The sequence below is a fragment of the Peromyscus maniculatus genome, chromosome 5, assembly GCF_049852395.1.
Source record: "Peromyscus maniculatus bairdii isolate BWxNUB_F1_BW_parent chromosome 5, HU_Pman_BW_mat_3.1, whole genome shotgun sequence".
Taxonomy (NCBI): Eukaryota; Metazoa; Chordata; class Mammalia; order Rodentia; family Cricetidae; genus Peromyscus; species Peromyscus maniculatus.
The window spans coordinates 50,049,579-50,075,015 of NC_134856.1; the positions used below are offsets into that span (position 1 = coordinate 50,049,579).

Consider the following 25,437-nt stretch of genomic DNA (forward strand, 5'->3'; position numbering starts at 1 on the left):
CCTTCATACCTTCAAAACCAGTACTACCTGGGTGACTCTTAGACTACCAAGTTCAACTACTGGCAAAAGATACAACCTTGGTCACCTCTGAACACAGCTTGCATGTACTGACTCTAAGGAACTTCCTAGAAGATTTCACCTCAATGATGCTGATCTCTTCTTAATCACCACTGGTTTCTCATTAAACCAGCATCAATTGTTCAGTAAAGCAAAAACATTTCTTCAGTAGTTCTGGCATCTTGTTAATCACCGCTGATTCTTTTGCCTCAGCTAACCAAACCACATAGTCTTACCCCAAAATAGCAAATAGTCATGATAGAGTCATTAAGGGCCTCTCAAACTTTCTTCTGAAACTTCTCAAACCAGATCTCCATCATCTGCATTCCTCTCAACATTCTCTTCTTCCAAGATCCCACAGAACTGCTCACCAAGCATTGAATACTAAATGGCGTTTCTTGCTCAAAGGTCCAAAGTCCTTCCACAGTCCTCCAAAAAACATGCTCAGGTCTGTCACAGCAATACCCCACTCCTGGTACCAATTTCTGGCCTAGTTAGAGTTAGTATTGTTGTGATGACACACCACGACCAAAGCAACTTGAAGGGGAAAGGGTTAATTTTGGCTTATACCTCTCCACATCACTGTTCATCACTGAAGGAAGTCAGGGCAGGAACTCAAATGGGGAAGGAACCTGGATGGAGAGGTCATGGAGGGTTGATGCATTGTAGAATATTATTTTAAGATGTGTTGCATTTGTTTATGCTGTGGAATATTTGTTTAATGATGCAAAGATGTGTTGCAATCTTTCATGTTGCATTTGTTTCACTCTGTGAAGCTGTGTTACTGTGCCTACCTAAAACACCTGATTGCTCTAATAAAGAGCTGAATGGCCAATAGCAAGGCAGGAGAAAGGATAGGTGGGGTTGACAGACAGAATAAATAGGATGAGAAATCAGGAAAGAAAAGATCTAGAAATGAGAAAAGAAGGAGGAGGACATCAGGGGCCAGCCACTCTGCTACACAGCCAGACACAGAATAAGAAGGAAAGAAAAGACATACAGAAATAGAGAAAGTTAAAAGCCCAGAGGCAAAAGGTAGATGGGATAATTTAAGATAAGCAAAGCTGGCTAGAAACGAGCCAAGCTAAGGCCGGTAATTCATAAGAAAGAATAAGCCTCCATGTGTGATTTATTTAGGAGCTGGTAATAGGCCCCCAAAAGAACCAGAGTGAAAACAACCAAGAACATTTTGGCATTCCTATGTGGGCTCGTATTTCTATGTAGGGTAACTTCCTCCATCTCCTTCTCTGTTCTCTCTCACTGTCTTTCTGTCTCTTTCTGTGTGTCTGTGTGTGTGTGTGTCGGTCTGTTTGTCCTTTCCTGTTTGCAGAAGCTTTCTGAGAAAGCTGGGGGGAAAAAAAGGATACAGCTCTTTTAAGAAACTCAGCCAACAGCAGAGCACTTAAACAGCCTTTTTCATATTAAATAGAAACAAAAAACACCTGCCACAGTGCAGGGCACTGGCATTCTGGAGCTCTGTGGGGGCGGGGAGGCGTTGCAGTTCCTGGTCAAAATAAACCTCTGTCGGGGCCTCAAGCTTTAGGCTTGGCTCACAAACCTACAAGTGGAGAAAGCCCAAAGAGAGAGAGCCACACATAGGACCCAGTGTAACTTAGCAGTTTAAAGTTTGCTCACAGGGTCAAAAAAGGCTAAAAGATACACAGTAAAAGAGGTCCAAATGGAAAAAAAAAAGTTAAACAAGTTCCAGTGTGTTTTACAATGTGCATAGGCTTAAGAAAGAAAGGAAAAGGATATGGACACTCATAGAAAGAAAGAAATAGTTTAAAAATAATAGAGTCCATAAATAGAGACTAAAAGTAATATAAAAGAAAAAGCCACATAACAATGGGAAATACATAGGGAGTCCAGATCCTGTATAGTATTATGGTGATTTTGAATTTTTTTAACGTTGATGAGCAAAAAACAGCTGCTGACAGATATGGGATTGTGAACTAGACTGCTAAATTAAACCAGCCTATATATTTTAGGAATGCCTTAATTTTAAAGCCAAAAAATATATTACTTTGGGGAAGAGGTTTTGCTTATGTTTCCACAGGAAACAATAGGCTGTAGATTAATTCCAGGTTGGTACAGACTGGTTTGACAGGGGAAACCCTCCTGAATCTTGACAGGTGATATCTATCAACAAAGGTTATAGATGGTCTTCCCAGGACTTGGCCATTATCTCAATTTTCTCAGGGACCCCTAAAGATGCTTCACGCACAGATAACAGGAAGCAGTCTAAAGAACACTACTCCCACATTCTCAATAAATGGTGTATGGCTATTGGTTATTTAGTGGGTTATTAGTGTTTTTTATCATTTAGGGGAGTATAGTATATTGATACAAATACAAATTTAAGGTTATTTTTGTTACACTGTTGATCTGTTTCTACTCTTGTTTAAGGCATTGTACCTATGCAGTTCATTTAAAAATATAAGGTAAAGTTCTAGTTTTTGAAAGCTGTTATTATAAACTATTTAGGATGATTAAGAAACATGTTAGTAGTTAGTCATTTATAACAATCAAATTTGCAAATATGTTAGGCATGTTTTCAAGATCATACAGAGATATATTTTACATAGATAAATGGTCTCCAAACACTTCACAGACCTATAGAATATGGCATTTAAATGTTTTGTTAATGTTTTCATGACAATGAGACATATCTGCTCCTGGCAGCACCAATTTACTACACAAAAGGATGATGGGCATTGAAGAAACTCCATATGGAGTTTGCTTTCAATCTGGCAAAGTTAGCCATTTGGGAAAGAAACTGCTTTTGCCTTGACTGCTTGACAGTATGCTGTATAAACTGGACATGCAGAATGCACAGAAAAAGACTTCTGAATTTTGCCAAAACAAGGAGGTTGGTCCTTCAGGGTTCCTGCTTCACAGAAGAGTCTGCCAGACATTCTGCAGGACACAGAAGAAAGTGACTGACAAACTTTGCCAAGACAAGGGAGGATAGTCCTTCAAATTTCCTGCTTCACTGAAAAGTCTGCCAGATATTCTAGGCCTGTAGGCCAATGATGATGTCCCAACATTGCAGAGGAACTTTGGGTGACTGTCCAGACAGTCAGATGTCTCTGTCATTTATAGAGTTTTGAAAGTTGTTTACAATGCACTTCCTGTTTACTCAGATAATATTATATCCTTCTGGGGTCTTTGATGGAGTTAAAGACTAAATAATTAGAGTTTTAGTTTTGCTTAGTTATGATAAAAAGTAAATTAGGTATAAAACTTTGAAGTCACTAAGATGGGATGAATGGTGAATTGTTTTCTCTGAATTTGCTAAATACAAATGGACTGAATACTGAAAATGTAATTCTTACTTGATAACTGTTTCTGTTGTATATAATTTTACTATGGGAAAGTTAAAACCTTTCATTTTATTTAGAAAAATGAGGAGAATGCTGTAGAATATTATTTTAAGATGTGTTACATTTGTTTATGCTGTAGAACATTTGCTTGATGATGCAAAGATAGGTTCCATTTGTTCAACTCTGTGAAGCTGTGTTATTTTGCCTGTCCAAAACATCTGATTGCTCTAGTAAAGAGCTGAATGGCAAACAGTGAGGCAGGAGCAAGGATAGGTGGGGCTGGCAGGCAGAGAGAATGAAGAGGAGGAGAAATCTAGGAGGAAAAGATTCAGGAACGAGAAAAGAAAGAGGAGGACAGCAGGGGCCAGTCACCCAGCTACACAGCCAGACACAGAATAAGAAGGAAAGAAAAGATGACAGGTAAAAGCCCAGAGGAAAAAAAGTAGATGGGAAAATTTAAGATAAGATAAGCTGGCTAGAAACAAGCAAAGCTAAGGCTGGACATACGTAAGAAAGAATAAGCCTCCATGTGTATTTATTTGGGAGCTGGTTGGCGGGCCCCCAAAAGAGTCGAAGAGTAAAAACAACCAAAAAACAGTGCTGCTTGCTCCCCATGGCTTGTTCAACCTGCTTTCTTATAGCACACCAGCTCAGGGATGGCCCCACTTTCAACAGGCTGGACCCTCCTCCCCCATCAATCACCAACTGTGAAACTGCCCTATAGGCTTTCATACAGCCTGATATCTTTTCAACTGAGGACAGCCTGATCTTATGGAAGCATCTCTTCAACTGAGGCTCGTTCCTCTATTGGATGACTCTAGCTTGCATTGAGTTGACATAAAACTATCCAGCACAACTTGAAACATGTAAAGGAGGTGAATTAGTCATCAAAACCTCCCTACAAAGAAAAGGTCAGGGCCAGGTGGCTTCACTGGTAAAGTCCACCAAAGAATAACACCAGTGCTCTTAAACTCTACCCAAAAATTAAAAGGCATTATATTTATAATTTCACTTGGTGAGACTAGCACTGGCCTGAAACCAAAGATGGAGGGAAAAAAAAAAACTAGAGGACAATATCCCAAAGATGACAAAGAGAAAAATCCCCAAGGAAATTCTAGCAAACTGAATTCAGCAGCATATCACAAACAGTATACACCATGACTGTGAGGGATGTATCCCAAGGATGGTAGAACATTAATAAAAATCAATAGATGAATCATACCACATTAAAAATGAAAGCAGCACTAACACACACAAAAAGGGGCTTTTGACAAACCCAATTCCCTTTCACAATATATATATATATATATATATATATATATATATATATATATATATATATATATTAAAACTAAAAAAAAAAATGAAACTCCCTCAACATGGTAAAAGCTGAAAAACACACAGCTAACATATTTGATGCTAAAAGATTGATAACTTTTCTCTAATGATCAGTTATAAGAAAACAATGTGTGCTGGGTTCTGCTGACTCCCCATGGGAGACCTTGATTGTGGGATGTGGGGTAACTTGGGAGAGAGGGCTGGGGGTGGGAGGAGGGAGGAGATGGGATCTGTGGGTGGTATGTAGAGTGAGTAGAAAATTCCTTAATAAAGAAAAATGATAAAAAAAGAAAAGAAAAGAAAACAATGTCCTCTGCTTCTATCTTATACAGTATTAGGAGTTCTGGCCTTATATGTGACACCAAACCCCTAGGTAGAGAAAGGAAAAATAAACATATTGAGCTTCATTAAAATTATTATTTTTGTGCATCAAAAGATACTTTCAGGAGATTTAAAATATAACATAAAATAGGAGAAAACGTTCTCAAATCAAAATAAGGGTTTAATATACAGAATGTATTTTTAAAGGAACTCCTACTACTCAACAACTAAAAGCAAAATATTCAATTCAGAAAGTGAGCCAAGTGGAGCTCAAGAGGTGGCTTGGTGGATAAAGCGCTTGCTGCACACATCCAAGGACCTGAGTTCAGATCCCCACATGAACCCGCTGCAGTGGTACACATCCCTTTATAGTTGCATTTGCTTTAATGGTTTCCTTTTATTTTTTTATCTTTTTGTTTTGAGATGGATGCTCAGTGTACTATTTTTGTTTGCAATACTTACATTTAAGGTTACGAATGTTCCTCAGAGTCCTACTTGACCCACACATTGCTTTCTGTTCATTCAATTTTTTTGTTTTTGTTTATGTTTATGCTTTTTTTATTCTGAAAAATCAGGTTCTGGCTTCTCCTAAGACCAATTCAGACAGAATCTGGTGTCCAAATAATAAAATGTGGCATTCGCTGATAAAACCTACCCCTATTCTAGGTAATATATTTTAAGTGGGGCATTAAGTGATTTGTGATGTTCTCAATCTTGGCCAAAGAGGCTTCTTTTTACAGTAGGTTGAGGTTAATGACTCAAATCTGTTAAAAGTGCTGAGACTAAGTGACTGTGAGTGTTCAGGTATAAATGGGTCACCTACATCAATGCCCCTCTTCAAAGGCTTGGGAAACATTGTGGAGCTGTGAAATGCTGACTTCTGGACATGACAAGGTACACATAAACTCACAAAAGATAGTGTTACCTGCCCAAGACCTATACAAGATCAAGTCAGTTATGCTTCCAGTATGGGTGGGGAAGGGGTTCATGAGGGTCTACCTCCCCCCAGGAGCTATTGACAGTTTATGACTGCTGGCAGAGAGAGAGGAAGAGAGAGAGAGACTTTTCTTTGGGGTCATGGCTGATGGTAGGTTGCCCATGCCCCAGCAGATGGCCACACATCCGTGTGCATATAAGAAGCACTCACTGAACTCATAGGGTATTAATAACAATTTTTTAAGAAAAGAAGACATGAAGTTGGGAGGGATATGGAGTAGGTCACTAGAGGGATTGGGAGGAGGCAATGGTGAATGGCTATGATCAATATTCAATGTATACATGTATGAAACTTTCAAAGAATAAAAAGTAGTATTAGAAAAAGAATTTCCAGCCTTGTTGGTGTCCAAGGGCTGTACTGTCACAAGAGTTATGCTGATCTAAGTGGCCTGTGCTGCCACCCGGAGCCATGGTGTCATCTGGGCCCAAGCTGCTGCCAAGGGCCATGTCTGGGTCCATGGTCCTGCTGCAGCTGGTGTCTGTGGCTCCTGTTACCACAAGGAGCCATAGGAACCATGCATGATGAAATCAGAGGGCCATGCTGAGCCCACCCCACCCTTCACTGGCCCTGGGAGAGCTGGCCCTGACCCTCATGGAGGGCTGCACCCCACACCATCACTCCCCACCCTGCACTCAGGAAAGACGGTACCACCCCTCACCATGGGAGATCTGGCTCTGCCCCTCGCCTGAGGGGCCAGTCCCAGTGGCCCAGACTGACCAGATCAGCTACTAACCAGGCCCACAGTCAGGCCTTGGGTTGGACTACCCTAACATCTACCCCATCTATGACATGCTGGAGCATGTGAAGGGACAGGTCCTATGGACCTATACCTGCAGAATCTCCATGACTCAGGGCAGCTGTGGGATATCCAAGAGGAGTTCAGTGAAGGTCCAGTGATGATGGTGTACCAGAAACCAGAGGCCTTGAACCAGACCAATGAGTCACTGCAATGAACATTTGCAAGTAAAGCAGATTGAACCAAAGGGTACACTGTGTGACTTACCATGGCTCCAATGACACTGAGAAGAATGAAGGGGTGTTGGAGAAGTGAGAAAGACAGAGGAGCAAAGAGGTTTGTTTGTTTCTTTGTTTGTTTCATTGGTTAGTTGGTTTGGTTTTAATTTTTTTAATTTTCTTTGTTGGGGATGCTGCAAGGGTGAAAGGTAGATATGGGGGGACTGGGAAACAAGCAGAATTGGAGTGCATGATGTGAAATTCCCAAAGAATCAATAAAGAAATTATGTTAAAATTAATTAATTAAAAAATAATTTCCTGCAGTGTCTACACATTAAACACTCATTGAAGACGCCTGTTACTGTTTGCACTATTTCATACACAAGGAAGTGTCCTCTCAACAAATTCAATTGTCAATAGGATTCAAGATGATATTTCTTCAAAGGAGGTATCATGAGTCTGCAGTCAGTAATTAAAAGGGGACTTGCACTAGCTCCCCCAAAAAGTCAGTACTGAAGTCATACAAAAAGGGGAGGCAACAGAATGAAAAAAAAAAAAAAAACGCCTCAAGGTGCCAGACTTTTCCATCTCTGCCATGTTTGATATGGAAGATGAGAACATGACCTGATGAGCCACACAGCAGCAAAGCATGCATCTGCTCAGAAAGCTGGGTCTGCTGTTTAAAGAAAGCCATGCACACTCAAAAGACAACTCTATGGCTCCCTTCTGCTGTCTATTAACCACAGGCTGCTTCGCAGTCTCCATGTGTATCTTGTTCTTCAAAGCAGATAAGGTTTTAGGTTTCAACACACACAGAAATAAATAGAGTGATATAAATATCAGGACAATCAATTCCTTCTCCCCTTTTTTCTTTATAACAGCATGGGCTTTGGACTCTATTCCTTGGTCTGACTTCCAACAGTTGACATGTGAATTGGTATTTCCAGGAAAATTCAGCTATCAGGGTTCCCCATAATGTCAAGGCCTGTGATGTCAGTCAGGGGGAAAGGTCTCAGACCCATTCATCATCACTAAGAGACTTTACCAGGACCCAAGCCCATGCATGCTAAGCTGCCCTGGACTCCTTCATTAAGTCTTGCACAAGAACACAGAAATGTCATCTATATTTTCAAGGCAACTCCCCAGAGGAACACAGGAAGACACTGCTTCTATCTCATGGGCAACACACACAGAAATCAACAACATAAGCAGCCAGTTGTTGCGTCTCAGACATTTGTCTCCTTCAATAGTCAAAGGGGCTCTCACTTTTTATTGCCTGCTAAAGAAGTCCATAAAATAGTCAGCATGACTTTGAAACTCTTGTCCAACTCCAAGACTTAGTGATCCTCTGAAAAAAGGACCGTGCTGTCTTATTGAAAATGCAATGTTCCCACTGAGTTTGACTTACAGGAAAATGATTGTCCACTAACTAACCAGCAAAGATGCAGAAGAGAAGTCTTAGAATTAAGGAGCACAAAAGGTTGGACGTTCCTCTTCAGCCTCATGCCAACAAAGCTATAGAGACATTTGAGACAACTTCAACTCTCACACATGAAAGACATGTGCATATTAATTCTTCCATTGAACTGATATTTTTAGTCCTGTCCTTTTCCAAGTGTTAAAGATGGAAGACTTTAGACTGATTCAAAGCTCACAATCTAAAGAGAGGTTTTGAAAATAAGTTGAAACATTGATAGTATATCCAAGCAAGTTTTAGAATGCAAAGAATGGGATTCTGTAAGATGTCAAAGAAGAGGCATAAAGCTTTAAGTTCCATTACATAGATTTGACTTTCAACATGTGTTTAAATTCCAGGAAGACCTTGGATGTCAGGGTTCTACATAATGTCCAGGGCAGTAATATCACCAAAAGTACAGGTCTAGCCTTATTCATCATCACTAAGAGAATTCACCAAGGCCAAGGCAGTACTCAGCCCCTCTGGCACCCTTTGTTAAATCTTGAGGCAACAAGGCTATACTAAGTGTGGCATCTAAGCAGAAACCAGGAGGAGTTGAAACTATGCTCCCAAAGATGGAGCATAGTTGACAGTCGAGGCTAGTCCATCATCTAGAAGTATGTTAGAGGAGATCAATCATGGGTCATGGGACACTCAACAGTGGCAAGCAGCTCTCTGAGTAGAACACACCCTGCACACAGGAGAACAGCAGGGAGTAAGGAGGACAAGCCACACAGAGCTGACACACCTCCCAAAGATACTCTACCAGAAGATGGCACAACATGAGTTTTTTCAGATCCTGGTGAGGACACCCCAGAGAAAAGCTGGCATGGACACCTGAGACGTATTAGAATGACTCAAATGATGAAAGGTATCCCATGAGCTACAGTGATGAGAACGAAAAAGACAAAAGATGGATGCCAGAGATATACAGGCTGCTGATTCAACAGAGCAGACACCATGTCTGAGCAAAACAAAAAGACCGCTTTCTGGCTTGAGAATGGACAGATGAGGGAGAGAAGGAAGATTCTAATTTTGACTTTTTGTATATTGAGTTTAAAGGGCCCAAGTAGAATTAGATGGATTGTTGAGCTCAGAAGAAGAATCCAAGCAAGTGTCAGAAACACTAAAATCAGCAATCCATACTGTTTGGTACAAGATGTCAGAAGAAATCTGGGATAGACTACCATTTTGTAAGCTGCCAGGTTTAAGGCACAGGCAGAAGAAAATGAGGACACAGAGGCGACCAGGCAGTTGAAGATGATCCAAGAATGGGGTGGGATGCTCAAGAGAAGTGATGCCCTGTGACATGTCTCCCTGTATGTGGTTCATGTCACATGAGCAAACTTGACATGTGGCCAACATGTCAGTACTCCAAACCAGGTATGAATCCCAAGAAGGTAGCAAATGATATCTTCAAGAGAGGCATCAGTGTGGCAGATGTGAATCCAAAGAGATCCAGAGAAGAAAGACTTGCCCACCAGTAAATGGCAAGAGATGATGTCAATACAAAGATGTGACACTCAGTCCAGGTCATCTTTGGGGATGAGTAAACACATCCAACGGATGCAAGGAAACTCTCTGCTATTAAAACCTCACAGATGTCACTCAGGGGAGCTACCCTGCCCCATCCCACAGAGCAACCTTCAGTGCTGAATGGCTGACACAGGGGTTCAAGAGCACCATCCCCTTGCCTCAGTTGGGGATGTTTCTGAGGGGCCACCATAACTTTTATAAGATCAGTGGGAACTCAACTGCCATCTTTCTGTACATCACCATCTGTCTAGTCTTGCCTCCTTAACATCCTTCCAGGCCTATCTCCTGAGAACAGCCTTCTAGATTCCCTTTAGACACAAGTTTCTATGTTAGTTAGTTTCTCTCCAGGCAACCCAATCTTGAATGGATGGTGTATATCAAATTGGACCAAACCACTGAGGCTAGGGTATAGAGGCAGAGATACCAAGGGCAGAGGCAGCAAGCCACTGGGTGACCTTTGTGTGTGCTCAATATGAAGCAGCTCTGTCACATGCAGAAGATAGAGACTGGTTACACTCTATCCAGTTGTCATCCACACTGATGAATGGTGGTTTGAAGGGTTTGATTTGCCTTGAGGGACTTTTGCTACCTAAGTCTATTCAGGATCCAGTGGCAGGCAAAATGATAACTTCAATTTCCAGGAACATCTAAAGGACTGAGGGATAACTACACCACACACAGGTAAAGGAAGTCTGGCATAAGGTGGTCTGGAAGCATAGGCTTTCAATATTTTCAATCATTCCATTCACTGAGGGGTGACTTAAGGCTACTGTGTCACCAGCAAAGTCCCACAACCTGGGAGTACAAGCACAAATGATCTCCAGACACAGTCTCTCTGTCAGTGAGCCTAGTGTCCAGCAGGAAAAAGTGGAACTCAACCATAGAGCATTTTGCCCAGTCAAAATGAACACGTGGACAGTTTTGGCATAGATGTCTTTTCCTAATTTAACTGACTAGTTAGTTTTCTTACCACTGACTAGGTTAACTGAGGCAAGCAGCAAATTCTAGGTTAATAGCAAATGCTTTCAATGAAACCTCAAAATATTACCTGCCTTCCTGCAAGCAGTCTGTGACGCATCAACTTGTTCCTGTGTTTGATTTGCTGGTGCATAAGAAAATGACCTTGAACTTTCTATTAAAAGTACCTGTGAGCAGTATCAGGCTAGGTTTACTTTGGGTTGCTTTGACCGTGTGGTCTTGCAATCTCAAGGTATGGTTCATTTTCATTGAACCCCAAATCTTTGAGAATGGAAATTTGTTTGTATGTCTGTCTGTTTCAAGGATGTACTTCTAACACCTAACCATGGTTCTCATCCCTTCCTTCTCTCAAATAATCAAGGCAGAGGACCTAGATGTATCAATAAGCCCCAACAATACAGAACAAAAGTTTAATATATCCTGTTATCACACACTTATTACATACTAGAACATACATCAACCACTACCACCTCAGCCTTGAGTGGCATTTGAGTGGTAGATGTGTGCTACAAAGAGTGTATTTCCCTGTACTACTTTACATGAGAAGACATGGATAGGAACTGTTTTGAGAACAATGCATATCTATAATGTTGCTTTTAAAAGAAAGCACATTGTGTTAGTTTGAATGTAATTGGCCCCCTTAATCCCATAATCTCAAAGGGAATGACACTATTAGGAGGTGTGGCTTTGTTGGAGTGGGTATGGCCTTGTTGGAGGGGGTATGGCCCTGTTGGAGGAAGTGTGTCACTGTGGGGGCGGGCTTTGATGTTTCACATACTCGGGATACCACCCAGTGTGTCAGTTGATTTCCTGTTGCCTGCAAGATGTAACAGGCTCAGCTCCAGCACCACCTCTACCTGCATGCCACCATGTTATCTGCCATGATGATAATTGACTGAACTTCTGAAACTGTAAGTGAGCCCCTCAATTAAATGTTTTCTTTAAAAGCGCTTTCTGGTCATGCTGTCTCCTCACAGCACTAAAAACCCAAACTAAGATATACATTTACCAAAAATTTGAATATATTCCCAAAGACAGCAAAAATAAACACAGTATTCTGAGGTCTGCTCACAAACGAAAAAAATAGGAAGGAAATGAAGGAGGGAGGGAGAGAGGAAGGGAGGGAGAGAGGAAGGGAGGGAGGGAGGGAGGGAGGGAGGGAGGGAGGGAGGGAGGGAGGGAGGGAGGGAGGGAGGGAGGGAGAGGAAATTGATCAACACCATCTTTCAACATAGAAAACTCCTGGGTAAGGGCAGATCACAACCATATACGGGTGTTGGGTTGTCTGTGTGTTTCCTAACATTCCTAACTGCTAACAGCTATTTCTTAATGATTTGACCAACGGTGTAAGCATGACTTGTATAGTGATGACCTGTTGCTTCTCATCTTTAAAATATTAAAATAATGCAAATAAATACAAGCTCTCAAAAAATGCATAATGATTAATTTGAACATTGGGATTTTAATTACTACATTCCGAAAAAGAATTTAAAATACACTCATGGCCACAGAATCTGTACCCAGCATAGTTATAGGCACATACATAACTAACATACTATTTATTATTGATTATTCAACAAGTAACCATATTTTTATGCATATGGGTATTTTGCCTGCATGTCTACGTGCCACATGCATACCTGGTGCCGTGAAGGTCAGAAGCGGCCATCAGATCCCCTGAAACTGGAGTTCTATCTGGTTGTGAGGCACCATGGGGGTGCTGGGAATCCTACCTGAGTTCTCGTCCAGAACCCTTAACCACTGAGCCATCTCTCCAGCCCTCAATGACTATTTTTAAAACTAAACCCAACTCTAGCATTTGCATAATCTCTATGGTTTGAGACAGTTTTTAAAGCACTGGGCTAAAGGTGTGGTAACTGGAGTCAAGCAGGACCCATTTAGAAAAGACACTGTGCATAAAATGACAATCCTTCTCAGGGACCCGTTGCTTTCCACAGGCATAGTCAACAGATGGGCCTTTTACTGGAGTGGTGACCACTGGAGATACAGGCATCCACTCACTGGCTAAGGATAGTGGGACAATGTAGGAGGCTGACAGTAAGCTTAAGAAACAAGAACTGGTGGATAAGCGTGAGAAGAACTACTGGACAATCTCCACCTTCAACAGCTTCTCAGGACAAGGACTGGCTGAGGCATCTCTGATCCTCAGACCCAAGACCTTCCTGTGCTGAAGTGTAGTACCTCCCCTGGCTGTCATGGAACACACCACAAGCCATGGCGGTGGTGTGGAGTGCCTTCCTGGGGGGTTCTCAGAGTTACCAAGTCCACTCAACCCTGAGCTCCTAGGCTCATGGCTTGCTCTTACACACACACACACACACACACACACACACACACACACACACACACACACACTGAACAAGGCATCTGAGGAACAATCAACTCAAACAGAAGGAGTATTATCAAAAATATAAGTGACCTATCTCCATTTATAATGGTGGTCACCAAGGATCAGAGGTGCAAAGGGAGGTTGCCTACCATTGTCGGGGCAGAGTGAGAGGAAGCGGAGCTACTTGGGCACACACAAAGAGGGTTGGTTATTGGAAAGAACTGGCTTGCCCAGTGTGGAGCTGGTGAGACAATTACAAAGCAATCCATGGGGCAGGAGGTCATCAGGAAGGGCAACTGGAATTCTAGGACACAGGCTAAACTGATGGCCACAGGTAGACTTTCCACTTCTTCAAGAAGCCTGTTTTAGTCTTAAGGCATGTCAGCTGGTTGATTCAAGCCTATCAGCTTTGGCTGCAAGAACCTCCCTTAAAGTCAACTGATTAGGAACTTTTAACCATATCCACAAAAGACCTTCACTGCAAAACCTAGATTGGTATTTGACCCCAAAACTGGGAACTCAAGCCAAGCAAGCTAGCAACCAAAACCGAGCACTGTAGATGGATTTTTCTTTGGGCCACCAGCTCACAAAAAAACGACACAGTGACTGATTATTAGTTATGAAAGCCTGGCCTATAGCTTAGGCTTGTCCCACTAGTTATTATAACTTAAATTAAACCATCTATATTAATACACATTTTGCCTCGTAGCTTTTTACCTCTCTTCCCTCTTACACCTTCTGTTTCCTCTCTGTCCTCTGGCGTCTCTTCCACACCAAGATTCATCTCCTCTCCTTCTCTCTCTGCCCAGAAGTCCCACCTAACCTCTTCCTGCCTAGCTAATGGCTATCCAGCTCTTTATTAAACCAATCAGAAGGCGCCTGGGCAAAGACACATCTTCACAGTGAACAAAAAGATTATCCCACAACAGAGCATCAGGCCGATCTGTCAGCAGTATGGGCTGTTCTGTCCCTTACTTCTCAGACAAATGCTGTTGCAGTAAAACCCTCACTGAAGAGTTTCATCTGCAAGTCCTCGACTTAGACCTTTTCCTTGAGCCAATTTTACTTATTGGAAAGGTTCTTTGTGACAATATTATGCATATTCTACTTTTTTCTCCTGTTAAAATTACTGAAGATGAGACTGGAGAGATTTCTCAGTGGTTAGGAGCACTTGCTTTTCTTTCGGGGGACCTGAGTTTGGTTCCCAGCACCTACATCAGAAAGCTCACAACTGCCTGTAATTCCAACTCCAGGGATTCTAATGCACTCTTCTGCTCTCTGTGGGCACCTGTATTCAGGTGTGCAATGGCATGCACATGCACACTTGTGCACACACATACACACATACATAATTTTTAATTACTGAAGACATCAGATACAATATCAATGGGCTCATAAGACTTATGGAAAGTCATGTCTAAGAATGTAAGGGATCAAAGAAGTTAACAACATAACCATTTGGTAAGCAAATCATTCAAGCAGATGTAGAACTAGAGAGATGGAGATGGCTGGTCCTTCCTCCCATTTCACGCAGGTATCACTCTGCCCTCCACATCGCACCAGATTCTCTAAAGAACTGCCTATGAAAGATATCTCTACATCGACATTCCCCACAACAGCATCAAGCTGCAATCAAGCCCTTCTCAGCCCCCAGCACACTCAATGGGACAGCTACATCCCACAGTTGCCAATAACCTATTGATTGCTCAATCCATGGACACTACTAGCCAGTCTCTCTCTCTTTCTCTCTGTCTCTCTGTCTCTCTGTCTCTCTGTCTCTCTCTCTGTCTCTCTGTCTCTCTCTCTCTCTCTCTCTCTCTCTCTCTCTCAAAATTCAATTTTCCATTGACTTCCACCACAGCAAAGCCCCTTGTTTTCCCTTCACTTACTTCTCTTGCTTGTAAAGCCACACACCTTTTCATCTCTTTAAAATGTCCGCTTTCGCCGGGCGGTGGTGGCGCACGCCTTTAATCCCAGCACTCGGGAGGCAGAGCCAGGCGGATCTCTGTGAGTTCGAGGCCAGCCTGGGCTACCAAGTGAGTTCCAGGAAAGGAGCAAAGCTGCACAGAGAAACCCTGTCTCGAAAAACCAAAAAAAAAAAAAAAAAAAAAAAATGTCCGCTTTCCCCATCAAGGAGCTACTACTCAGGCTTACATACTGTTCTTTGGTTTTTAACTATAATCTGTGTGCTAATAGTACTCAATCTGTGTACATACACTAATACTCAACCTGTCTCCATACTAGATACTGCTCCTGAGCTCTGAGTTTGGGTACCTGTTGCTATGGGAACCTATACTTGGGTGTTTCATGGTCCCTGACTCACTGCCCTTTCCACTGCCTCCATACCTCCTTCAAACAAAACTTCTCCCCAGATTCCAACATGAGCCCAATGGGCTAACAGAAATGTAGGGATTACCCCCCAACTCCTGCTTTCCTTTATCCCTATGTACTGGTAAGCAGTTTTATTTTGGCAGGTCAAGGGAGACTACCACTGAAAACCATGCTTCCTACACAGCTTCCTTTGCAGCTAGGTATTCAAGCCAATGAAGATGACAGCAGAATCACAATTGGTTATGGAGAGGCAATTCCATTCAGCCTTCCATCTTTTTTTTTTCTCTTCTGAAAAAGATGGTTAGAGTTCTAAGGCTAAGTTGGAACATGAAAATGACCTTGAGGACAGAAGCCACAACTGAGGATAATGGGGTAGAGTAAAAAGAACCTGACACCTTGAGCACTTCGCTGAGTGGCATACCAAACCTGAATTCCAATCCAAGCTTTTCTTCACATAAAAGGTAGGTTGTTATTGTATATTGTATATTGCACCTGCTACATATAATCCTGATAAACCAAACTGTGCTGATCTCTTTTAAATCTTCCAATCTTGCCCATTTCTCTCCATCCCCAACACCACTCCCATTCAGCTACCATTGTCTCTCCTTCCAGTTACTAAAAGAGCATGCAGCACTGTTGTAAGGTCAACCTGCTCCCATTCTTCCTCTAATTTAACCAACTGTCCATTTTGGAAGTGAAATCTCATGTTATGAATTGTCTTACTTAAGGTTTCTATTGCTGTGAAGAGACACCATGACCACAGCAACTCTTATAAAGGAAAACATTTCATTGGGGTGGCTTGCTTATATTTCAGAGGTTCAGTCCATTATCATCATGCTGGGACATGGCAACTTGCAAGCAGACATGGTGCTGGAGAGGCAGCTGAGAATTCTATCTTGCAGGCAACATAAAGTGAACTATCTCACTGGGCAGTATCTTGAGCATATGTGAGACCTCAAAGCCCACTTCCTCAGATCACACCTATTTCACAAGGCCACACTTCCTAATAGTTCCACTCCCTTTGGGGCCCATTTTCTTTCAAACTACTACATTCCACTACCTGGCCCCCAGGGGCTTATAATCATATCATAACGAAAAATGCATTCAGACCAACTTCAAAAGTCCCCATAGTCTATGACAGTCCCAAACTTATTTAAAAGTCTAAAGTTTAAAGTCTCTTTTGAGATTCATGCAATTTCTTAACGGTAATCACCCGTAAAATCAAAATAAAAAAAAAAGATCACATACTTCCAACACACAATGGCACAGGATATACATTACCATTACCATTCCAAAATGTAGGGAATGGAGCATAGTGAGGAAATACTGGACCAAAGCAAGACTGAAAATCAGCTGAGCAAACTCCAAACTCTGCATCTCCATATCTGACGTCAAAGTGCTCATCAAATCTCCAACTCCTTTCAGCTTTGTTGACTGCAAAACACTTTTTCTTGGGCTGGTTCCATTCGGTTAGCAGCACTCCCAGGCATATATCTCATGACTCTGGCATCTCTAACATCTTTGCGTCTCCAAGGCAATCCAGGCTTCTCCCTCACAGTTTCACATAATGGCCTCTTTGGACCTCCATTCAGGGACACCCCTGACACATGCCTGGCCTCAGTGGCTTTCCTTAGTCATGAAGGAAGGTTCCATAATGCTTTTCTTCTATCTTTGACTCTAAAACCAGAACCATCTGGCCAAAGCTGCCAAGTTTGGCTGCTTGCTGGGGCTGGAACATGGCCCCCTTGTTCAATTACATCATTACCATTTTTTTTGTATTTGATGGTTACCTTCAGTGCCTAAGCTTGGCCATTCTGGAACTTGTTTTTTAGACCAGGCTGCCTCAAACTCAGAGATCTGCCAGCCTCTGCCTTCTCAATGCTGTGATTAAAGGTGTGCACCACCACACTTGGCTCTAAGCTTTTCTTTAATTCCTTTTCACAAGTTGGAAACTTAGCTGGGTGGGATCTTGCCATGAGATCACTACTCCCTTTATTCCATCTCTTAATATGTTTATCTCCTTGAGCACAGGACTTAATTCCATTCCACTTAAATCCATTCCTCTTCTCATCAAATTTTACATTTTCTTGCTCCTTTTCATTATAAATCTTCATTAGAGTTACCACTAGTAATCATGTGACAGAGTCTATACTAGGCTGTTTTGAGATTTCTTCTGCCATGGAATTAATCCAAAACTCTTCACTTTAGCCTCGGGTGGACTCTTCAGATAAGGGCAAAAAGCAGCACATTCTTCACCAAAATATTGCAAGACCCATCTCTAGGCCACACATTCTTCTGTGAAACCTCTTAAGCCAGGCCCCCAGAGTTCAATTCACACTCAGCACCATTTTTCCATGTTCCTACCAGTATGGCCAATTAAGCAGTATTTAAAACATCCAACTGCTTTCCTAACCCAAAGTATCAAAGTCCAAATTCCTCCAAACAAAAACATGGTCAAGCCTATCACAGCAATATCCCAGTCCCTGGTACCAACTTCTGTCTTAGTTTTTCTATTGCTATAAAGAGACACCATGACCATAGCAATTCTTATAAAGGAAAACATTTAGTTGGGGCGGCTTACAGTTCAGAGGTTCAGTCCATTATTATCATGGTGGGTCATGTCAGCTTGCAAGCAGACATAGTGCTGGAGTGGTAGCTGAGAGTTCTACATCTTGCAGGTAACAGGAAGTGAACTGTCTCACTGGGTGTTATCTTGAGCATATAAGAGACCTCAAAGCCTGCCTCCACAGTGGCACACTTCCTGCAACAAGACTGCACCTATTCCACAAGGCCACACCTCCTAATAGTGCCACTCCCTTTAGGGGCCATTTTCTTTCAAACCAACACATGAATCAAGAGTAGTAAAAATATCCACATTCTTCAAACTATTACTTCTTAGAATCTAATCTGGGAAAACAGTTCAATATGTCATCAATAATGATGTTTTTGGATGATCATAACACCAGTACATAATGGCTTACAAATCTAGATGCTCAATAACAGGGACTGGTTATCAAAAAAGTAATACATTCAGGAGAAAATTGACCTTTCATTAAAAGTCCTGACAGAGTAATAGCCTAGGTCCTGCAGATCTGGCCACGTCCATTTCCTAGCTGAGTCTCCTCTCGGAAGCCCTCTCTCATTTCCCCAGCCTGGATAGCATGTATCCCTCCCTCAACATCCAACTGGATGCCTCATCTTCTCCATCAAATACTTTCCCCACTGACTATGAACTTCAGTTCTCTTACATTATCTCCCAGTAGACCACAGGCTTTTAGGGAACACCACCGTCATTTCTCTGGTTGTAGGCATGTATTTATTGGTCTATAAATACGAAAAAATAAATGAATGATGGTGCTACAAACTCAGGCAACCTAGACCACCTTTCACTGTCCAATAGAGGTGTTAAATATAATTGCATGTCTCTGATATTAAGACTGTCTATAATCACCCAGCCTGAACTGTTCTTAAAAATTGGTCAGGCTACAACAGTCCTTTTTATCTCCCTTCAAGGATAGCTTTAGGCCTTGAAGAAATCACCTTATACAATAAAGAACAGCATAAAAATTGGCTTAAAAATAAGCCAATGGATCCTCACTGGAAAATCAAATACCTAGTCCTATTCATTAGATAGTACTATGATCCCAAGATTCCAACTCAACTGGTATATTGTCCTTGAAAGACATGTGTGCAGAGATTTAATAAGCCATATCTTTGACAGAAAGGTCCTTAGATGTGGTTGATTAATTAGGCAAATGACATCAGCATCACAAGAAAGTCACGTAGGTTGAGATGCCATTTCTTCAACTTGTTCATATTAATGCTTACAGCAGTCATAGACAAGCACTCTCACGAGGAAAGACTCTCAACAATGAATAGAAACATTAGCACAAACAAAGCTGGAAATGTGCTCAGTCACCATCTTGAAAACGAGTGGTAGCTAATACAGTGGCACCACCACCGTGTTGAGCTGCAGAGTGAAGCCAGAAGAATACACGAAAGAGTCCGACAACATTGCTCTCCATGTGAGTGAATGAATAAAGCAATGGACCAGACTTAACTTTGTCAGAAAACTTGTTTATTAGAAGTGAATGCTCTGGGCAATCTACAGAGAAACAAGGAATTGTCAGCTCTACCAGAACACTGTAAAGGACCACTGGACTTAATGAGGGACCCACCAGCCGATGTACTTCTACTAGATTTGTTTGGAGCTTAGTCAATGTTGTGGGCACGAGGTTGCATACATTTTCCACGACCTGCTTCAGAGCTGTCTCCCTCCGCAAGCTCTGCTACTTCTAATGGGCAACTCTGTAGAACACAGGCTGCACAATGCCCTGCCACAGGTAGAGACCTGTGTTCATTACTGTAGGGTTCATTTGCAACTAAAGTCAATGTCTTTTAACAAAGGGAAAGTATTCTGTTATTTTTATTTGTAATAAAGGACATTATATAACTGTGCAAACACACAGAAAATTGCACATATATAGCTCTGAACATAAGGAGGGAGAGATGTATGTGACACACACCCCAAAAAAAGATACAGCCATTTTTTTTTTTTTTGGAGATAGAGATTCAAGAAGCATCAACAAACAGAGGCTGGCACAGAGATGCCGTCAGGTCCAACTCAGTAAGCGTCAGCCACTCTACACACACAGAAAGCATCCCCTTTGAACATTTTTGCCAGAAAGGCAAGTACCTTGTCCTTCATGTCAACTAATCAAGGGCAAAGGATGTGAGACACCACTGAACAGCAAGGAAAGCCACGTGGTGGAGGTTTAAATGCAATCCCCCCTTCCAAGGGAAGAAAGCTGGCTTCTCTAAAAGAAGGCACATTTCTAGAGAAAGAACTGAGCCACCCTATTCATGCTGTGTGCTTCGTAGATTTCGTCAGCCTCAACACAAAATAAAGTCACCTGGGAAAAGGGAACCTCAACTGAGGGATTGCCTACCTTAGCCTGGCTTGTGGGCATGCCTGTGAGGCATTTTCTTGATGTGGGAGGGCCCAGCCCAGTGTGGGTTGTTCCACCCCTGGACAGATAATAGTCTTGGGTTGTATAAGAAAGCAGGTCATCACTCCTAGCCCACACGAAATAGGGTTTATTGGTTAAAGGTTATGATAAGCCATTTTATGTATACTTGATTATAATATTTAATTAAGGAAACACTATCATGTAGGAAGAGATGTCTTTTTCATTTCTTTTACAGTCAGTAACTGTACTAAATAATAAAGAAAGCTAATGCTGATCAAGCCATAGGGAGCAAGCCAGTAAGCAGCATTCCTCCATGTCTCTGCTTCAGTTCCTGCCTTGTGGTTCCTGCTTTGAGATACTACACTGACTTTTCTCACAATGATGGACTGTGTAATATGAAAGTATATCTTTCCTCACTCAAGTTGATTTGGTCAGTGGATTTATCTCAGCACAGAAACATAACTAGGACATGGTATCACCACCACCGAGAGATCATGAGCTGGGGAAGAAAAATAGGTAACTCTCAACCTAAGAACATCAAAGGTCACTCAATGTGCTCTCTGGCTACTGAGCCCAGTTTTCTGTTCACTGATAAGAGTCATGAGTATGAGTATGTGAATGTGTGAAGAGTTAGGGAACAAGAAAAAAGACAAGATAATTGGTTTCCTTGTGCAAAGGATTGACTACTCCAGGGATGGAAAACTCTAATGTCTTCTAGATCCAGATTTATAGAATAAACATGGGGGGAAATGAGTGCTTTTGTATAAGAGGCATTGTGGAAAATGACAAACTAGAAATCTTCTGCTCCATCTGAAGGTATTCAATGATACTTTTCATATCTAGCAATGAGCCAGGGCGCACACACACACACACACACACACACACACACACACACACACAGCCTAGAACTGTCTCACAGACTATTTCTGATGTCTCATATGTTTACTAGCACATCTGGGGGCGGGGGAATTACATTTTATATCCAGCTGTATCTGGCTCTAAGACAGTAGTTTTCAACCTGTGGGTCACAACCCCTTTGGGAGTCAAACAATCCTTTCCCAGGGGTCACTTAAGACCATCAGAAAACACAGATATTTACATTATGATTTATAATAATAGCAAAATTACAGTTATGAAGCAGCAATGAAAATAATTTTATGGTTGGGGGATCACCACAACATAAGGAACTGTATTAAAGGGTCGCAGCATTAGGAAGGTTGAGAACCACTACTCCAAGACATCAATCAATATTTGAAATAACCTTCCTATACATGATAGCTAGAATGTACCAGAAGAGGGTAAGGGCTCTGGTATCAGAGAAATAAAACAGAGCAATCCATCAAAAATCCAAATTTCAGAACCTTCTTCTGCTCCAGGTTTCCTTACCAAGACTGAAGAGAATCATCATATAAACAAAACTCATTTTTCTGGTGTCTTTAAAATCAGCACCCAAGTCCCTAACAGAGCTCTCTGGGGAAGGCTTGCTCTTTATAACCAAGGTGTCTAAAATCACCAAAGAGAAGGTGAATCTCTGCAATCTGAACATCATCCTCACCATAAAGGGTCAAAGGTAACATCAGCATACACACAGGTGGAATATATGTTACAAAGTTCATCACTCCTAGACCATTCAAAATATGGTTTATTGGTTAAAGGTTATGATAAGCCATTTTGCATACACTCAAGTATAATATTTAATTAAGAAATATCATCATATAGAGTGAGATGTCTTTTTTATTTCTGTTAAGGTCAGTAACTGCAATGAATATGCCCAGATTATTTTTCTTATTCAACAGACTATTTTTAAGGCTCACAACAGTTTTACAGCTAGAAATACACGTACTGAAGTATACGTGGCACTTCTTATTTTTAAGTTAAATTTGAACAACCAATTAAATCCCTCAGTCTATATTATGTAATGGAGGCACAGGCTATAAAAACGTTGACATTGGTTATCGTCTCATAATGCAATTTAGCCCTTCTAGTAATGGCTATGCAAATAATCGGCCACAGGAAAACCATTTTATATCTCATACAATTACCTACCACCACAGAAGTAATTGTTATTATTGTCCTGCTTATTGAACTACAATAAGCACCCTTGAGTTGCTGAGATAGTTCAAGGCCATTGTGGAAACTCCCATCTTCACAGACTCATGTGATGACTATAATTAGCAAGGTTAAGAATGGCAGTTTCAGATGAACATTAAGCAAGAAATTATCCCCAGAAGGTTCGTAAGCTTCAGACTTTAAATGGGAAGCACTGATGTCTCCTACGACGTCCACTTCCTGTCTTCACAAGGCCACCTGTCACCCAGGCAAAGTCAGCACCTCTGAGACAACTCACCATCCATGAGAAAATTCCATGACCCCCACAAGGTCAGTTTTGTCCCTAAATGGCATCTGCTTTCTGCCCGTGTTCTGGTAGGACTGGTGACACTTCGGGGAGCTTGGTCAAATACTTTCATTTCGGTGGGTTTGACTTTTGGTTTCAGGAACTGCCCTACCATCTTGAAAAGGATCGATGGATTTGGGCGGCTCACTGGCCACAGCTGTCAGTTTCTCATCAGGTTTCTATCCAACCTTGGCTTCTCTATCAGCACAAGCACAAGGGGAAGGCCATGGGGTAGACGAGAGGCCAACTTTACTTTTACTACATGGGTCCCACCTGAGCCTAATGGCTAGTAACCCATCGCTGGACTTCACCGAGCCCAGAATCATCCCAAAGGTTCTGGATACACAGGAAGCCAGGATACCTACTGGTCTGTCTTCCCTTTTCCTCTCACACCAGTCAACAAATCCACCATCTGGGAAGCTTGGGGTTCCAGGAGGGCCCAGGGAACAAGCTCACAGTGGATTGCCACTGCAGTCTCTTACCCAAAAGGTTAACTCAACCTGTTCTAGGACTGCATGGAAATTGAGACACACCTTAAGAATGACAGCTATTGTGACTGATTGAAACTGAAGGGTGGGGGTAGGAAGCCCAAAGTGACCCTTGACACTGGTTTCTTTCAGCATCTGCAGGCCTGCTGGCAGAGGGTGGCCAGTCCCTTTGGCTTCTTTACTCAGAACCTTCTCTTGAGAAGGAACACCTCTAAGGGCATCCTCCCCTGGGGTTGGTGGTGGCTTCTTGTTTGTCCAATGGTCCAAATCCCACGCAAGAACAGTTGTGGCTAAGCCCTTTCTCCCCAGAGACCATGGGTATTTCTCTATTGTTCAAAAGATGACAGATGGATGTCTTCTTTCAACATTTTGAACCGATTTCAAAATATCCAGTGCCCACGACTACCTGTGTGGCCTTGGAGACAAGTATTAGCCCCTGAATGTGCTAGAGAGTTCTGGGAACAGGATTCACACCCATGTCTCCCGACAAGTCTGACCACCCACATACAACTTCCACGGTCCACCTAGGGGGTCCCTCTGCAGCTCCCCTTTCACCCTGAGAGGCATGACACCAGCAGAGACCGCCCCCAAGACCCTGCAAGGAGAGCTTCAGAGCCCAGAGAAGGGGGGAACTAGGCAGCAGGTGGGGGGAGGGGGCAGGCACTCAGTGGCCCCTGTGGAACGGCAAGGGAGGTGCCCTCTGAGCACCCACCTCCGCCCCAGCACTCGTCTCCTTTGCATTCCCCCTCCCCAGGAGCCTGGCTCCAGGGCAATCACCCACCTTCACCTCACCTCCCAGTCCAGACTCGAGCACCCCCGGGGGCTCGGCACCCCTAAATTGGACGGTCCGCAGCGTGGCCCCCCGCATTCCCTCGCACGTCCGGCGGCGACTTTTTTTTTTTTTTTTTTTTTTTTTTACCTGTACTTTTCTGCACACTTGGGGCGGCTCGTCGAGGCTGAGCAAGCACCTCCCCGGGACCGCTACCTTCCCTCCCTCCGCCCCGGCTCCGCCCGGCTTCCTCCTTCCCCTCTCCAAGGCCGCAAAGTAGATGGAGTAAGAGAGTGTGTGCGCGAGAGAAAGAGAAAGAGGGAGCGGGCGCCGCGGGAGGCGGCGGCGGGAGGCGCGCCGGGCCCCCGCCACCCTCCGGTCCCCGCCGCCACCCTCGGGTCCGCCGACACCCTCGGGTCCCCCCGCCGCCCTCTGATCCCCGGCGCCGCCACCCGAGGGCTCAGGACTCCGCTCGCACCCAGTTCGGCCCGGCCCGGTTCCCCGGCGCCGCCCGCGCCCCGGCGTCCCCGTACCTCGTAAAGGTCCCCAGAAGCCATGCCAGGCTGCGGAACTTGGCTCGCCGGGTGTGCGCGTCTTGCTCGCTCGCGCGCTCTCGTGCGTGTGCGCGCGGGGGGCCCGGGCTGCGCGCGCGCGCGAGCGCGTGTATGCGTGCGTGTGTGTATGTGTGTGTGCGCGCGCGCGCGAGTGTGTGTGTATGTGTGTGTGTGTGTGTGTATGTGTGTGTGTGAGCGCGCGCGAGTGTGTGCGGCGTGTTGAGTAAACTGTGTTTTTGCAGAATGACAGGCTTGGGGGCCGCCTGTGCGCAGAATCGGAGCGGGCGGCGGCGGGGCTGGCGTAACCGGCGGCGGCCGCGGCGAATGCAGCGACACACGAGCGCGGGCAGCGGCGACCGACGGCTGCGCAGCGCGCCCCAAGCCTCGGACGCGGCCCCCCGAGCGCCCGGGCCCCCCGCGTCCCAAGGCCGGTGACTGCAGCGCTCGACTCGCCCCGGCGCCGCCTGCAGGAAGCCGCCCCGCGCCCGCCGCCCGCCCGGACGCTGCTACCACTGGGCGAGTCCCCGCCTCCCGGGAGCCCAGCCCGGCCCCCGGGGCGGAGGGGGCGGCGGCCACCGCGGGCCGAGCCCGGGGACCGTTCCCGAGCCCGACCGCGCGCG

The 25,437-nt window shown here is 43.6% G+C and overlaps 1 protein-coding gene across 1 annotated transcript in view; it reads right to left on the minus strand.

Annotated features, from left to right (window-relative positions):
• Nucleotides 1–25,213, minus strand: part of Cdyl2 (chromodomain Y like 2) — a 203,652-nt gene extending 178,439 nt beyond the window's left edge. Inside the window, exon 1 of the mRNA XM_076572188.1 lies at nt 24,797–25,213. Coding sequence (XP_076428303.1) covers nt 24,797–24,820 — 24 coding nt within the window. The 5' untranslated portion in view covers nt 24,821–25,213. The remainder of the gene's footprint in view (nt 1–24,796) is intronic.
• Nucleotides 25,214–25,437: the final 224 nt, after the last annotated feature.